This window comes from Zootoca vivipara, chromosome 12 (genome assembly GCF_965207765.1).
Source record: "Zootoca vivipara chromosome 12, rZooViv2.hap1.1, whole genome shotgun sequence".
Lineage (NCBI taxonomy): Eukaryota > Metazoa > Chordata > Lepidosauria > Squamata > Lacertidae > Zootoca > Zootoca vivipara.
Window position 1 is genome coordinate 47,386,912 of NC_142595.1, and position 18,319 is coordinate 47,405,230.

Below are 18,319 nucleotides of genomic sequence, written 5' to 3' on the forward strand. Positions count from 1 at the left end.
AGGCAGGCAGGACCCCTGGATTCTGGCTGGAGTGAACTGAGGAGTGGGCCAGAGCAACTTAGGGCACTTCTGAAAGCCTAAACTCTCCATAGCTGACTTATTCCCACTCTCAGGAAAACAGGGAAAACAATCTTGTTTTAGCTTGGGAAGAGTAGTGTTGACAAGTGGTTTACAGCAACAGCCAGACTGGGAGCTGGTCGCCCTTTCTAGTTCTTAAATGGAAATCTCACGTGGTGCATTTAAGAAGGAGTAGCATTGGCTGCTGTCCCCATGGAGGGGTGTAGAGCCACAAATTTAAAGCCCCAGCTTTAGAAAGGAAAGGTAAGCTGGAGCAAGTGAGAGCAAGTGAGAGGGCTCCTGAGTTCTGTCCTGAGCTCTGGGAGAGGGAGAGAATGACTGTGTTTTGCCCCCCAAATGCTCAAGTCCCATCCCTAGCTGAGTGAGGAAGGGGACATTTCCAGAAGGTTTGTCTGTAGCTCGTCAGAGGCAGCATGGCTCTGAATGCCAGTTTGCTGGGCAATCACAAGTGGGGAGAGCACTGTTTGTGGGGTTGCCATGAGCATCTGTGAGAATGGGATGATGCACTAGATTGACCATTGGCCCAATCCAGGAGAATGCTTCCTATGTTGTGTTTGAAGGTCCCTAGAAAGCCATAGCAGTGGGGTGTTGAGACCCAGCAGCTGTGGGTTGTATGTCAGAAGGAAAGTTAGCTATGGCATTCTAGAATAAAAGGAAGCCCAAGCTTTGTAAGGCGCGTGTTTTGTGTGTGCAGGGAATTGGGACTCCACCTAAGCTTTTATGTGAACATAGGAAGCTGACTTATACTAAGTCAGGTAATTGGTCCACCTAGTCCAGGGCTATGTAAACTGACTGGCCGTGGTTCTCCATGGTTTCTTTCCTGGTTGTAAGCAGAGATTCCCTGAACCAACTAGGTTGCAATGGGTTACAAAGCACCAGCATTGCCTAATGGTTTAGACCAGGCATCCCCAAACTTCGGCCCTCCAGATGTTTTGGACTACAATTCCCATCTTCCCCGACCACTGGTCCTGTTAGCTAGGGATCATGGGAATTGTAGGCCAAAACATCTGGAGGGCCGCAGTTTGGGGATGCCTGGTTTAGACTGAGCAAGACAGCTTATTGGGAGCCAAGTTTTTGGCAGCTCTGTTTAGGCAGATGGCTCAGATGTTCAGAGCACATCTTAGTAGGAAGGGGGGATTTAATGGCTTGGAGTGCTCCTAAGGACTCAACCAACCATTGCACAGAAAGTGGGGGTGCTTCAGGGGCATCTTAAGGTTATCTGGCGCCCTCTCCCTTGGGCCCCTCTGCAGCCCACCTTACTCCCCCCCCCACGCTGCCATGGCGCGCCTTCTGCTTCTTGCCCACCGCAGGCAGGAGCGATGCTGGCAATGCCGGACTTGCGCTCCACCAGCCGGGGCCAGGCATGGTGGGCTGCCGGAGGGGACGGCCCGATGGGCAGGGACGCTGCCAGCTGTGCTCCGCCTCCACCTCCGCCTGCTCGGCAGAAGTGGCTGCGCAGCCGTCCAGGGAGCCCTGGCTGCCGCACCAATGGGAAGCTCGCGGACGGCTTCCCCACAACGGCGCCCGCAGCCCAAGAAGAGGCGGGCGAGGGCGACGCTGCCAGCGGGGCTTGAGGCGGCTCTTCCAGCAGGGAGGAGGCTCCGGGCATGGCACAGCCTGGCAGAGGCGCCCTCTAGGACTTGCCACCGTGGCGCCTTGCACCAGTAGCCTCTATGACTAAGACGCCCCTGGGGTGCTTTAGCTTAGAGAGGAGTCCCTTCCACTCCTCAAACACACATCTTCAAGGGGAATGGAGTACAAATGTTGCTTTCTATCTGCAACATTCGCAGGGAAGGTTAGCCAACAGAGCAGGTTTGCCTTGGGAATAGGCCACTAGGCTGATCTGCACACAAGAAGCCTCCAGCTTGCATGAGGGGCATGGGGTAAAGATGGAAGGTGAGAGCAGAGAGTTCTCATAAGAAGCGTACCTGAGGTCTAAAAGATGGCTGAGAGCTGGAGGGGTGAGGAAGGGAGTGCAAGTCAGGACCCCAGGGTCCTAGTGCAAACTGGTGGAGAAGAGATAAAGTGGAGGACAGCAGATGAGCTGGCTGGGCAAAGACAAGCCAGACTCTCTGGCCTCTGCTCCAATGAGTTATTGCCAAGTGAGCTGGGAACCAGGATTTCTGGGTTCTAGGGCCAGCTCTGAAAGCCACACTGAGAAGCCAGAGTCTGAAAATGGAGCTGAGAGGGATGTGGGTTGATGAGACTCCTCAGTGAGAAGCAGTGTGGTGTAGTGGTTAGGGTGTCTTGCTAGAACCTGGGTGACCAGGGTTCAAATCTCCACTCAGCCATGAAGACCTTGGGCCAGTCACTCACTCTCAGCCTAACCTATTTCACAGGGTTGTTGAGAGGGTAAAATGGGGATCAGAACTATGTACGCCACTGTGAGCTTGCTGGAAGAAAGGTGGGGTAGAAATGCAATCAATCAATCCTCAAGTGGCCAGGTGCAAAACAGGCAGGGCTCTTGCGCTGTTTATGATTGCCTAGGAAAGGGGATTTTAGCGGGGGGGGGGGGTTTCATTGGCAAGGAAACTTGCCGGTTGCTGCCAGGGAGTGAGGATCTGGCTGGCAGGAGAGCAAGGGACTGGTGGGGATTAGGGCTGCTGCCTGCTTTTCTGACACTACTTCTGTACCTGTAACAGTAGTCTGAGAGGCACAGAAATTCTGCAATGAAAGTGTATCCAGGCATCAAATTTTTCTCCTGCTAAATTGTGCTTTGTGTGTGTCAGGCATTGGAGACCAAAAAATAATAATGTGCCAACCCCAGGGAGAAAGGCAACGTGGTTTTCAACTGTGGGACACAAGCAGTGCAAAGAGGGGGCAGAAAAGGCCTGCTGTCGTTGCTCCGTGGTTTCTGTACGTTGAAATGTGGGGAGGAAAAAGCCCAATATTTAGTTTAAGCCAATGCTTTACCCCAGGCACGTCCAATAGGTAGATCGTGATCTACCAGTAGATCACTGGACATCTGTGGTAGATCACTGGCTCCCCCCCAAAGAAGCTCAACAACTTTGACTCCCCTAAAAAAAGCTCATTTTTTGCCATGCACCCCCAAAAATGGGGCTTTTCCCCCCTGAAAAAGCTCAACAACTTTGACCTGAACCCCAAAAAAGGGGGTAGATCACTGCCAGTTTTTAACTCTGTAAGTACTGTAGATCGAATCTCTTGGGAGTTCATTTCTAACTTTAGATTGTGTGAGTTAATAATATAAGGTTAATAAGAATATGAAGTTAATACTAAAAAGGAGGGGGTTTCCAATCGTTGGGGGGGGGACGACTTGGTCTGTTGTTAACAGCTGCTAAATTTGCAGAAAATCAGTAATGCCTGCAGGTTGACTAATTGTTACAAAGACAGGCCCCTGGCTTTGTTAACCTACACACACACACACACACACACACACACACACACACACACACACACACCTCAGCTTTCCTTTTTAAGCAGACTTAATCAAACTCTTTTGTAAAAAAAACTCAGCTGAGCCTGACAGGTCAAGTGGGGAGCCAGCAAATGGATCAGAACAGGGAATGAGAGTCGCAAGCAATGAACTGAAGGAGGCATGTGTGAGTATTATGGGGTGGGAGGTAGGAGTCGGCAGGAAGACTACTGTATGGTCAATTGCCAACTTTTTTTACATGGCCCTGCAGCTGGGGGGCGGGGTGGTTGAGCCTAACAATTCAAGTGGGGAGTTATCAGGTGGTTCACAGAGCTGCAATGAATTGAATCCCAAGTTCCCAGGATTCTTTGGGGGAAGTAATATGCTTTAAATGTATAGCTTGGATGTGACCAAAATGGCAAACAGTAAGAGAAAATATGAAGCTCCTATCATTAGTGCAGCTACATCATTGCTGCATCTGCGTGCTGTGGGAAAAACTTCACCTGCTGAATTTATGCCCTGCTGATGGAAGTTCAAGTTCAATTTTTATTACAGCAAAAGCCAGCAATATAGAATATCATAACTCCAAACAAAAGAAAATCAGCAATAACATCACCAGAAATAGAACAATTACACAAAAGGAATTTGCAATGTGTCATTCAATAGAAGGGATTTATGCTTCTTAATAGCTAAAGTGCAGAATTTGGCCACGTCATATGACACTGGGCTTGAGGAATCTTCCAGAAGGAATTTTCGTAAGATTTCAGGGGGAAATTCCAAATAATATTGTAAGGGTGTAAATTTTGATAAAAGGGGTAAAATGAGTTGAGCTCGTTCTTCACTATAAAATTCACAAAATAAAAGAATGTGAGTCACAGATTCTACCTTGTTAGACATGCAAGGGCAAAGGCGCTCATGAATTGGTACCCACATAAATTTGCCGTACAGCACCGCTGAGGGCATTGCCTCAAAGCGAGCTCTAGAGAAGGCCCATCTATACGCTTCGTTAGTGATGTCAGATAAGTAAGGGGCAGCTGTAAAATTAGGCCATGATTTTAGACATCTATAATTCTCTGGGAGTAAGGCATCTTCTTGTTGTAATTCGACATTGTAAAGTCTCTGAGTAATAATTATTTTTGCCTTGTTCAGAGTTCCATTGAAAAGATCTTCAGGATTTAGGCCAATTTGTTTGATCTTGTTAGTTATTTGCATAAGCCAGGGTGGATAGGGAACAGCGGCCAGGAGCTGATGGAAGTTGTTGTCCAAAACATTTGGCTGGCTAAGACTGCACTAGAAGGAAAATGCTGGGCCAAGAATGGAGCCCCTGTGGCCCTACAGATGATGATGACTACGTCTCCCATCACCCCTGCCCTTTGGCAATGCTTGCTGGGGCTGATGGGAGTTGGAGTCCAGCAAGATCTGGAAGGCCCTGGTCCCTGGGCTGCCCAAAATACCATTATTTCTGGGTTATTTGGGGCCCGTAAAACTCCAGTTGTTGATAACCTGCATGGAATCTTCAAAATATTGAGCATAATATGGAACAGATTGAAATTGATTATACAATTTGTTATTAGTAATAGTAATAGTATTTAGTATCGCCATCAGCTGGTGTGGTTCAAATGTTCTCTACCACCGTTTGCTTGCTGTTTCTTCCATTTTTCTTCTGAAAAAAATTCTTCTGTACAGTTTTTCCATTTTTCTTCTAGATGCTTCTATTTGCTCTACCTTTTACTGAATGCAAGAGGGTGGTAAACAGGATGCAGGAAGCCTGTGCAGATACAGATGGTGCTGAAATAAGAGGAAGTGAAACAGAAAATAGAGCTAAAACAGGCCATGAATGTTGAGACCTGGTTGATGGTAGTAAAAATGCTACCTAGGACAAATATTTGGATCTTAATCTACAATTCATTTATAGGCCCAAATGATCATAGGAAATGTGCTTTTGAAACCAAGCACTGTGACTGAAGCATGTGTCTGCTCTTCTCCCTCTGCACATTAATTAAAAATATTAAACCACTTTTATCTACTCAAAAGAAATATACACACCATGCATTTAAAGCACACACTTAACCCAAAGAATTCTGGGAACTCTGGTTCAGAACTACAATTCCAGGCACCCTTAACAAACATTCCCAGGATCCTTTGGGGGGAAATTGTGTGCTCTAAATGTATGGTGTTTGTGTAGTTGGAGTCTAGCAGTGAACAATAAAATGGCATTAAAAACTTTTTAAAAGGAGCAACAGTTACAATAAGAATCAAAATGCACCCAGTAAAACACTTTCAAAAGCTAGCACATTCTCTCTTTCTCTCTTTCTCTTTCTCTCTCTCACACATACATATGCTGCAGCAGTTAATGTTTTTACCACAATTTTAATTCCATGTCTGCTAAATTTCCAAGTATCCGGCATTGGAACAGGACCAGTTTTTAAAAAGTGGGGAGCTCTAAGTAAAAATTATGTATTTTTGTTCGTGTGATGGCTCTGGCTGTTTATAATTTAGAAGCTATTGAGCCATGCAAGGTTCTTCTTTAGAATTAAAGTCACCTTCTGGTCTAGTGGCCACAGAAACACACATCCCTTTCCTGTAACCCACCCTTCTGGGGCCCCCCTGGGGCCCCTCTTAATGTCCCACTGAGCCTTCCGCATTGCCACAGAAGCATGTCCTTTCCTCACAGACAGGACCCCACCCACTTGGGCACCCATGAAATAAAATAAAATGTCTCCCATATTTAATTTCATATGATAGCTTAGGGGGAGAAATATTACCTTGACACAAAACTATGCACAATCACTTGGAGTCAACTAATTAACTATGTGGGGTATACTTCACAGCAAGCCTTCGTAGGATTGCACTGTAAGTGGATGTCAAATGAAATTATAGCAGAATCCCATGCATGTTTCCTCAGAAGTAATACCCACTGTGTTCAATGAGGATTATTCCTTTGGGAAGTGTGTGCCAGATCCTTTGGGGAGTGTGTGTGGCCTTAGGGTTTAGTGGTTGTTCAAGGTTGGGTCATGTATTCTACATGTGTGAGAGTATATGAGTGGCTTTTTAATGGATTGTTTTAGAACATAGGGAGAGTTATGTTGGATGAGGCCAATGGCTCATCTAGTTCAGCACAGGTCCAAGGCAGATGTTAATGGTTGTTTGTTTGTTTCTTTCAAATAATCTTTATTCAATTTATAAGAATGAAAAAATACAAAAGACAAAAAAAAGGAAAACCATAAAGACAAAACCCAAAAAAGAAAAAATAACAATAACAATGATATTTCTTATTACTTAACATTGCTATATAGACTTCCTAGATTCCCCCCCTCACTGGGTCCATTTTTAATCCATCCTTAGCAATTTTCATATTGTATCTTAATCCATTTCCTAACACTTATACATTTTCATCTTCCTCTATTTCATAAACAATTTCCTCTTCATTATCCCTCAAATATTCCTAGCCTTTAATCATCAATTATTCTTAACCTATAATCATCAAATATTCATAACCTTTAATTAACCCCTCAGCCTATAACTAATTCCCAAAAATGCCCATAATTTTAAACATTACTTCTTCTATCTCAAGAATGGTTGTTAATCAGGCCTGAGTGTTTTCTCCATAGAACTCAGCACTGTAAGGTTTTCAAACCTCACAACTGTGAAAATAAGCTTGAAAGTGGTTGGGCAGTCCCTGGAAACAAATCTTGGAAGATGGCATAAGGGTGCTGAATATGCTTCTCAGCAGCTTCCTTGTCCCTGGGGTAACAAGAAACCGCAACTCAAATTATGCAATAATTCCAGGTAGCCTTCACAGCTTTTGACCAGGGCTGAACACCAGATTGGCATGGAAGTGAACAATATCTTGTTTCCCACTCTTGGCAAGGAGACACAAATGCTTGCCCAAGGAATAGATTGTCATCGCATCTTTTTCTTCATTTGCAGCATCTCCCACAGCCCCAGTTGTCTTCCCATTGTCCCCCTGTTGCCAAGACCTCGCCACTGCCTCCCAGGTTACCGTGGGCTGTCTGGTCTCTGGCTTCTTTCCCGAACCAGTCAAAGTACAGTGGAATTCAGGATCCTCCTCTGACATCCGGACCTTCCCTGCACTATTGGATTCATCCAGTGGCCACTACACCCTCAGCAGCCAGCTCACCATCCCAACCAGCACTTGGGAATCAGAGAAGCTTCAGTGCCATATTGCACATACAGCTACCAGCTCCTCAAGCAACAAAGAGATTGGACGTGAGTCTGGTTGAGCCTTTGTTATCTGCTTTCTTCCTCCTTCAGTGTTTGAAAGAAAGAAATGAAAGAAAGTGTTTGAACAGAAAGAAATGAAATATGGATTGTGTGGGTGAAGGGATGGATAATGACTGCAATATTTTCTGGTCCTACCATCTGACTTTTGTATCTTCAGAAGCACATCGGGCACTACAGATAACACTCACAAATATTGTGGGTTGTATCCAACCAAATTCTAATCAAGAGTAGACCCACACATTGAAATTAAGGAACCTAAATCAGCCATGCCCATTAATTTCAGTGGGTCTGCTGTAAGTATGACTACCAGCGGATACAACCCAGCGAGATCAGGTGTAGGGAATCCTTGGCCCTCCAGATGTTGCTGAACTACAATTCCCAACTGGCCATTCTTACTTATGAGAGTTATATTTCAGCAACATCTGGAGAGCCAAAGGTTCCCCACATGTGCCTGAGTTAGACAAGACAGTAGTGGAAAGAAAGGATTTAGAATTATCCAGTTACAGCGGTGCTTCGCAAGACGAAATTAATTCGTTCCGCGAGTCATTTTGTATTGCGAAAATTTCGTCTTGCGGTTTTCCAATGTAAACAAATCAAAGCAAAAAAAATGCAAATAAATTCGTCTTGCGAAGCACGGCCATAGAAAAAATCGTCTTGCGAGTCAACAAAAATATCGCAAAACGCTTTCGTCTTGCGAGTTTTGCGTTGCGCGAGGCATTCGTCTTGCAAGGTAGTACCGGTAATAGGCGGCAAAATTCAGCAAAAACACCCTCTTCATTTTTCTTATGAGAATATTAGCAACACAGGATGTTCTGCACCTGCGCGCATGCACACACACATTCTTAAATTAAAGTCTTTTTTATATATAAAAAAGCAAAGGGAATGCTGCATTTAACATGCGTGATCTCTCTGTGGTCCTTAGGCCTACTCTGAACTGACAATGAAATAGAAGCAGGAACTGCCCTCCACTGTCCTCCTTGGCGCTGGACCCAGCAGAGTGAAATTTGATGTTTAAGAAAAGAAGTGGGTTTAGTGCAGGGATTCAGAGGATTCAGAGCTTGATTAACACAGATAGTGAGGCTGTTCTACCTTCTTTGGAAAAGGCTAGCATAAGGAGAGAGGGAAGTGAATACAGGAACCAAAGGGAACTAATGGTCAGTGAATTAGAAGCCACTCACATTTAGGGAATTGGGGGGGGGGGTTTCAGTTCAGTTTGCATTTCAATACAAAGTAATTCGCACCACCTGGAACAATGCACAAACAGAAAGCCCATTCACCTCCTAAATTCATGGTCCTCTGAATTTTGTAATGCAGTTCCCCTGCCCAAAAAGTGCACAAACCTATACAAAAAAAGACATATATTCACAAAAACAGCACACAGAAATGCATTATGTTCAGGAAAATTGTCTCTCTCCAGACTGTGTATTTTCAGGTGAGACTCGGAAAATTAGAATATCGTCGAAAAGTGTATTTATTTCAGTAATGCAACTTTTTATTTCTTATTTTTCTTTTAATTTTTATAAATGCTTTCTTTTGGAAATTCCACAGTAATAAAACAAATAGTTACAATAATACAAAAATAAACACCGCTATTACATTTCATTAATTACATTCCATTTATAATTGACCCGCCTAACGACAAATAATTACAATTACAACAAATAAAGGCTTGACATAGCTTGCTTTGCATGTCACGCATCTATCTCATATATTGGTTTCACCTTTTAAGTTGCATTACTGAAATAAATGCACTTTTCGAAAATATTCTAATTTTCCGAGTTTTACCTGTATTCAGCAAAATTGCATACGAGGCATGAATATTAAGCGCAGTTTGTACTAAAATCCTGGCTAATTCTTAACTAAATATTGTAGACATACGGAGAACTGAATTTAAGTTTGGGGAAATGGGACAGGTGGTAAGGTGCACTGTACATCATTAAAATACAGGTATTCATGAGACTCCCTATACTTCCTATTCCTCCAGCCTGTGAAAAGAAAGATCCCGTAGCCCCAAAGGTCCGCTTGCTCCATTCCTCCTGCAAGGCCAGCTCCGGAGATGCCACCATTGAGCTGGTGTGCGTTATCTCCAGCTTCTACCCCGACAATGTGACGGTAAATTGGCTGGTGAGTGGGAAACCTATGTCGCAACCCTCATTCACTGAGCAGCCCTGGAAAGACACCCGTGGCCACACCTTCAGTACCATCAGCACAGTCAACATTAGCCAAGCGGACTGGGAGGATGGGAATGTCTATGTCTGCCAGGTGTCCCACACAGCAACCCAAACCATGGTGAGAAGCAAAGCCAAGATCTGTGAAGGTAAGAACTCTTGACTCAGTTCTGACTTGGTTAGGCGTGGATTGAAGAATGGAAAAGCCAAGAGCAAAGGGCTACTTCCCTTTCATGGTGGGTTTCCCAATGACCCAGAAATACATCCATCATGGTCCTTTGGGATTTGGAATGGCTTTCTCCAACCTTTTGCCCTACTGGTGATATATTTGAGGTTTTCTCCATTTATCTGGAACTTGAGAGACTGAACCAACTGGAGCCAGGACTCTGTGTCATAGAGGAGGGCACCAACTCAGTTTTCCTTTGAAAAATCTTGATAGGTGGCTTTTTTGCACGCTCAGATTTCTCCAGTTTAGATTAAATATTTGTCAGGGAGTTGAGGGAACACATTTCTCTTCTTCTGCAGGAGGCAGTTTGGCTTGATTACTTGTGCCACCGGCTGTAAATCTCTCTATGGCACACTGGTGTTGAAAGTGGTCCATCGGGGAATCTGGGGAAAGGGCAAACACTCTAGTTAAAGGGGTGCAAGTTCCAAAAACAACAGAGAACTGGGATTATTCAGCAATGGTAGAAAGTACTGGAGTTGTTCAAAGGAAGGAAAGAGACAGACAGGACCTCTGGGTTAGCCAAATGGGGAGCCTGGACTTAGCTGTAGAGCTGACTCTGAAAGAGCATCAAACAGAGCAGGTTAAGATTCTGTGGGCAGGCTGGGAGGGGAGTGGTGGAAGGAGACTTGGGACTTGACATGGGTTTTTACATTCCCAGAATCCTCAGGAACTCCCCTCAAAGTTTTCATCCTACCCCCAAGCCCCAGCGACATTTACATGGATAAGCAACCCAAACTCAGCTGCGTGGTAGTCAACTTAGAGAGCGAAGAGGAAGAACTGGAAGTGACCTGGTCACGGCAGGCAGCAGGAAGTCTAAGCCCTGAGCCACTCGCCTGGAGAGAGGAGGTCAATAACACCTTCACAGCATCCAGCTCTGTGACCATTTCCGAAAGCGACTGGTTGTCAGGGGCGACTTTTATCTGCACAGTCAAACACCCGTCCCTGCCTCAACCAAAAGCAAGAGAGATTAGCAAGAAGAAAGGTAAGCGGGAAGCAGGCCTGCTCTCCACCCTGCAACTGATGTCCCTAATTTCCCAGCAACCTCCTGAGCAGGAAAGAGATTACTGAAAATACATATCAACATGGCACCATTTAGAACAGGCACCCCCAAACTTCAGCCCTCCAGATGTTTTGGCCTACAATTCCCATCATCCCTGACCACTGGTCCTGTTAGCTAGGGACCATTGGAGTTGTAGCCAAAACATCTGGAGGGCCGCAGTTTGGGGATGCCTGATTTAGAACAAACACAAAATACCAACGTGGGAAATGAGATCTGGCAACGCAAAATAATCATAATCATAATCATAATTCAACATGTTGCAAGTAGTTTGATGGGGGCATAGTTGCTTATGGTCCCCACAACCATCCCACCATCACCTCAACCCACATGCCGTGCTTAAAAAACCTGTACAGCATGTTTTGACGCTTGTGCCAAGGAAAGGTGTACCACATAGGAAAGGATGCCTCTAGCATACTGCCTTCCACCGTCATAAAAATTAAGTCTTTGTTCCGTGTGATAACTTTCCATCTGACTAATAATAATAGTTGTGCAACATGTCCTGATGTAAATGGACTATTGTTGCTATTATGTACAAAGCAGTAATTAACATCATTGTGTCTTGTTCATTCACCACAAAGAAGCCCGACATGTCAGGGGGTTTTCTGAACCATGTTTCCCTAAGCCAAGGATGGGAAACCTGTGGTTCTCCAGATGTAGCTGGACCTCTGCTCCCATCAACTCTAGCCAGCAGGACAAATGGCCAGGGATTATGGGAGTTGTAGTTCAGCAGTATCTGGGAGGCTACAGGTTGCCCATACCTGGCACAGAAGCCTCCACAGAGAGCCAGCCTGGTGTAGTGGTTAAGAGCGGTAGACTTGTAATCTGGGGGACCGGGTTCGTGTCTCCACTCCTCCACATGCAGCTGCTGGGTGACCTTGGGCTAGTCACATTTCTCTGAAGTCTCTCAGCCCCACTCACCTCACAGAGTGTTTGTTGTGGGGGAGGAAGGGAAAGGAGATTGTTAGCCGCTTTGAGACTCCTTTGGGTAGTGATAAAGCGGGATATCAAATCCAAACTCTTCTTCTTCTTCTTCCATTCCCCAGCTCCCCACATGGTTTGCACTAATTTGACCTAAACTGAATAGTCATTTCCTTTTTCTCTTTCTTTCTGTTTCCCTATGGCATAACAAGAAACCAAAGAAGCTCCAGGTGTGTATCTCTTCCACCCCCACAATGATGAGCTCAGGTCTAATGGCCGTTATGTCTCCATCACTGCCCTGGTGAATGGGTTCAAGCCCAGTGACATATCCCTGAAATGGCTCAAGAATGGGAACCCACTTCCTGAAGCTGACTATATCAGCACCCCAGTCTACAGTGATGGCGACGGTTCCTATTTCTTGTTCAGCAAGCTGAAAGTCCCAAAAGCAGACTGGAACAGAGGTGATGCCTATACCTGCATGGTTGTCCATGAAGGTCTGACCCTCAAGTTCATCCAGAAGACCATTGAGAAATCCCGGGATAAAAAATGAAAACTGCCCTCAGCCACCACTGCACTGCAATCCCCTCGCCCTATGGCCCCAGATATATATTTTCTCTCTCTCGAGATTGTTAGACCAACCCTGTGTAAGTAATCTCCATGCAAAAATGTACCCAATGGCTGAATAAAAAAAGAACTCATCCAAAGACTGCCATAGATATCTATTATTGTCGCTCTTCCAGGAGCAAAGGTGACTTGTGTGGGGATTGATGGGGAAACGGGGTTAATCTCTCAAAAACAAATGCCAAGTGTTTAAGGTCGGAAGCAGAGGGAAAGTGTGTTCATCATTGTCACAGTTGTATCCTATTTCCAACAAGGAGCCCAGGCCTTGATAAATCAGGTAATCTCAAACTAGTCTCACAGCAGCCTCGAGGAAGCATGGTTTCTTCCAGGCCACCCAGTGAATCTTCATTTCCAAGAGGTGATTTGACTCTCCAAGCCTCACGCACATCTCCCTGCACCAAGTGCCAACACACTGCTCCACACTGCCCTACGCTCTTCACATGCACAGAAGGGCACACTCTTATTTTCCATTTGGGGAAGCAAAATCCGGCTTAAGTGTTTCAGTCGGTCATACTGCAAGGACACATATAGATACATGGCGTGGTCTCAAAAGGAACACACAGACACACATGTACACCACAGGATTTTTATATAAAAGAGACCCTAAAAAATAAGAGACAAAATGTCAGGTGTGTTTTACAATTTCCTGTCATTTTAAAAAAAAAATTTTAAAGCAAGCTTTGGTCAGTATGGTCACTTTCTTGGCATCTATTTACAGAGAGAGAGGGCAACAGAAAATTATGTTTTCTGGTGTAATCTCTCCTTCCCCCATCCCATTTCCCCCATCAAACAGGTACAAAGCATATGGTGTAAAAACTGGAGTCAGAGGTTGACCAAAAAACAATAGGATAATGTTTTCTTTGGGAAACTTTGGTGGCGGTAAAGGTTAGAAGAAGTAGAATTTGGAAATTGGGGGTGTATGTAAGGGGTCTTACAGGGAAAGTGGGGTATCTTCCTCCCCTGACCCCCACCCCCCGCAAGCAGGGGCGTAGGAAGATAGGGGCGGTGGGGGCGGGGCGCCCCGATCGGCGCAATCCCAGGGGCGCCATCACGGCTGCCCGTCCCGCCCCCAAAACGCGTGTCCCTCCAGTGACAGTCTGGAGGCACCTCTTATAGGAAGCAAGGAAATCCAAATTCACAAAGCATTCAGGCCAGATTAATGGAGCGCAAGATTGAAAGTAACATTTACTTTGACTTAAGGGGCTTGTGAACTCTGCCTCAGATACAGCTGGGCCTAAAAAAAATGACTCAGAAATAGACACCAGACCTCAAGCACAGAGTGTGCTCTTGTTCACCTAACAAGGCTAGAAACATTGTAAGAGACATAACAGCTTGACACTAGGAATTTTTTGCATTTGAATGTGTAAGAGAAAACTATTTAGGGCCAACAGAGCAAACAAAGAGACGGGGGGGGCACAAAACCAACATAAAACATCCACATGCCCATAGAGAAGAGCATGGATAAATGAACATGTGCACACAAAATTCATTATGCCCTCTTCATGTGTGGACAGAAAGTCGCCAGCCCTTATTTGGCACAGCTGTTTAGAAGCCGCAGTTGTAAGAGATGTGTTTCTTGCATAACGAATCTGTTAAGCCAGTCATAGGAAATTTGTGCCTTATATGTGGCCTCTTGACTTTGTTAGCAAAATAATTGGAATAAAGCAGAGAGAATCCAGAGAGAAAGGAGACAGATAAGACTGTACTGTACTGAGGTAAACGGGGCAAAACCAGTTTATGAAATGAAACAGGGAGATTTGTCTTTCTTAGGTCAGATCTATGCAGCTGGGAGGGGGGAATCCTTCAGAACCACACATATCTCTACCTCTCCTCCAGCTGTCAAATCTCAGCTTCCTTCCTCATGGACAAGGAATCTCCAGTCAATCAGAGTCTGCTGTCACCAAGACCAATAGCAGAATCAACCCCTTCAAGGCATGCACTGAATGCATTTCCAACAGACTCAACACAGAGAGACTCACAAACTTCTTCTTTTTTCTACACTGCCCTCACCAAATCCTTGGTTACTTCTACGCCAAGGTTAACCACTGCCCTACTTGTTGGTGTTGGGTTTGGTGGCTAGGCCTCCAGATTCAAATCCCTGCTCAACCATGAATCTCACTGCGTGGCCTTTCTAAAGCAACTGGCTCCCTCGTAAAATAAGTTTACTAAGGCTGAATTAAGACATCCCTGCTCTCTCCAAGTATCACAAGTTTTCCACAGGATTGTTTCATCCTGTCGTTCCCAGTGCCTCGTCATCACCATCAAGGATAGGATCCAGTTTGCCATGTGGCAAACATGTCTAGCAACTGTTTTCAACACCTCTGCAGATCCGTAATACTCAGGTGCTCAGTAAAATGGCCAAAAGGGCATCACAAGTGGTGCCCTAGAGACATGAGAAATAAACCCAGAAAAACTGGGTGAACCAGTGTTTCCGCAGAGAGACACGAGAAATGAAGGGAGGGAGAGCTCTCATGAGAGTGAACCTACTTTGTATGCCTTGGTCTAAATGTCACATGGGGTGAACAGATGTGTTCCCCAAACCACCAGTACACAATTTAAATGATTGTAGTTCTTGTTATGTGGAATTTGGAGACAAACCAACGCTTGTGCATTTCGTTCATATTCACAGTGCATCATAAGCTTCATAGTTGCCATCAGACTAAAAAAATAATACTGAATCCATGATGCAGCACAACTGTGAATGAAGTGTGGATGAAAAGGGTTATCTGACACCTGTATAACATTAAAGATAAGACTAGATGGGAACAAACATTTGCATAAGAGTTCGGTACAGTGGTACCTTGGTTTAAGAACAGCTTACTTTATGAACAACTTGGATTAAGAACGCTGCAAACCCGGAAGTAGGTGTTTTGGTTTGTGAACTTTGCCTTGGAAGCAGAACATGTTCCACTTCTTGTTGAGCGTGTTCCATTTGTAAATTTAGTCCCCAGCTGCTATGGGAAAGCACGCCTTGGTTTAAGAGCACTTTGGTTTAAGAACAGACTTCCGGAACGGATTAAGTTCGTAAACCAAGGTACCACTGCACAGTCATATTCTAGGGGAAGGCAGGCTCCATATTTATGCAGAATGGTGGGATTCAGAAGTAGATGGATATACTTGGGGGTCAATAGATGGATGGACTATTCATATTGGGGGATTTTATATTCATGAACACTGAGAGTGGTGTCTCTTTCTTCCCCGTAGTGATAATATCAACAGGGGTTGATCTCAACGACGAGGTTGAAGAGGAACTGGAAAATCTAAGGACCACCATCTTGGTTTTCTTCGTTCTCTTCCTCATCAGCGTGTGTTACAGCACCACAATGACACTCTTCAAGGTGAGGGGAAAGGAAAGGGAAAATACATCTCAGCATTTGCATTTGGCAGTGAGGGAGCCTGAAGGAGGAAGTAAGCAACAACTAAAACCCAAGAGATAAGTGTTTAAAATATATGTATCATTCACTGCTTGCTGGGGAGGAGAGAATATAGGTTGCACACACTAGACATTTAAAGCCCTTGGCTTCCCCCAGAGAACCCTGGGAACTCTCATTTATTCCTCACAGAGCTACATCTTCCAGCAGCCTTAGCAAACCACAGTTCCCATGATTCTTTGGGGGAAGTAGGGTTGCCAGACTCAATAGAGGACAGGACTTCTGTGCCTTTAATTGCCCTGCTCTCTTTTGAGTCTGGAAACCTTAAAGAGAAACCAGCAGACCCTTTGCTTGGAAATTAAACAAAGGGTCTGCTGGTTTCTCTTTAAGGTTTCCAGACTCAAAAGAGAGCAGGGCAATTAAAGGCACGGAAGTCCTGTCCTCTATTGAGTCTGGCAACCCTAGGGGGAAGCCGTGTGCTTTAAATGTATGGTGTGTAGACGGCCTATTTCTTTAACCTCCTAACCTACTCTCCTTCCCCTTTAATAAACCTCTATAGCACGGGTGTCAAACACAAGGCCCGGGGGCCTAATCCGGCCCGCCAGACCTCGTCATGTGGCCCACGTAGCCGCCGCCGACAGTAGCCGCTGACAGTAGTTCTGGAGCCTGCGATTGGCCGAGGGTCAAAACCGGGGGCGGGGCTGCAGGCGGAGGCCGGGGCGCTGGAGCCACGCTGACGGCCTTGGCCAGGGAATTTCAATTTCGAATGAGGCTGAGGGAGGCGGTGGCACAGCGGCCAGACGGGGAAGTGAGATGCAGGAGGAGGAGGAGGAAGCCCGCCGAAGAGGTAGGAAAGCCCTACAGGCGCCGCCAGCAAAGTTGGTGCCGGGACGGAGCAGCGCTGGATTTTTTTTTGGCGGGCTTTGCTGTTGTCTCCGAGAGCGAGTGAGGCAGCACTGGGGAGCCGCCGCCCGCCGCTTCCCTTCCTCTCCTCGGCTGCATCCGGGAGGTGGGCGAGCGAGCGGGCGAAAGGGACGCGGAGTGAGCCTGAGGGGGAAGTAGGCGAAGCGCAACAGTCGCTCTCTTGATAGAGCCAGGTTTCTCTTCCCTCTTCCCCCGTTTTCTCCTCATAGACACCCGGGAGGGTGCCTGGCTTTTGCTCTGCCCCCCACCCCGAGCCGCCCTTTGGCTTCTCAGTTCCGGCAGAGCTGCTCCCCGGGGGGCGGCCAGGAGGGAGGCGGCGGCGACGGCATGGGTTCCTGCTCTTCCCGCTCTGCCGCCGCCTCCTCTCAGCCCCTCGTGATTTAGGGCTCCAGATGGAGTCGCCTCGCGGTTTGAGTAGGTGGGAGGGGAATTTTTTTGGGGGGGGAGGTTTTCAAGCCTCCTCTGCCTGCAGTCCCGGTAGGGAGAGGCGGCGGCGAAGACGACAACAGCGCGGGTGGGGGGAAGAGCAGCTCTGAGGTGAAGATGCACGTCCGCTGGGGCTGCCGCCGCCTTCCTCCTCAGGAAATCCGCTGCCCTCCCTCAGCGTGAGGGGAAGGGACTCTGGCGCTGAGGAGGGAGGATGCAAAAGCAAAGCAGGGAGTTGGTGCTGCACCGCATGTTCCTGCCCCTCTCCAAAGCATGGGGTGGGTTGCAGCGTGTGGCATCCTGCCTAGCGGGGTTTGGGTGTGCGCAGGGCCGGAGAGGGAAGCCCTCTTTCCATCTGCAGGTTTTTAATCCCAGCAGTGGCTTTCTCCTTCCTGCCGAAGGTTTAGTTGAGCCCCCCCCCCCCGGAAGCCGTCGATCCCCACCTTTTGTTCAAATTTCCCTTGTTTACATCCCCTCCCACACACACGCCACGACGCAGGAATGTGATCCGCGTGGGGGCGGGAATGAGCTTACATTATTACAAAAAACAGTAATAATTGAATGCAGTGACAATAATTTATGATAATAAAGAGTGGACACATAGTCCTACAGACACAACCGGCCCTTTGAGGGTGACCAAACTGCTGATGCGGCCCCCCGATGAATTTGAGTTTGACACCCCTGCTCTATAGGGTCCAGAACTTGTGGAAACTTCCAAGGATCTGCTACCACTCTGGATCATAGCTGCCAAGTTATCCCTTTTTTTCAGGGATTTTCCATTATGCTGAATAGGCTTCCTCGCGAGAAAAGGGAAAACTTGGCAGCTATGCTCTGGATCATGTGGAGTATGAAAGGCTCAAGGCACAGGGTGTAATAAAAAAAAAAGACTGCATTTGTTTGAGGAAAATA

The 18,319-nt window shown here is 46.3% G+C and overlaps 1 gene segment (V, D, J or C); it reads left to right on the plus strand.

Moving 5' to 3' along the window:
- Positions 1-1,967: 1,967 nt before the first annotated feature.
- Positions 1,968-12,772, plus strand: LOC148684132 (Ig gamma chain C region-like). The segment is given in 5 exon segments: positions 1,968-1,974; positions 7,382-7,681; positions 9,681-10,013; positions 10,749-11,072; positions 12,281-12,772. Coding segments are annotated over 5 exon segments (1,302 nt in total).
- Positions 12,773-18,319: the final 5,547 nt, after the last annotated feature.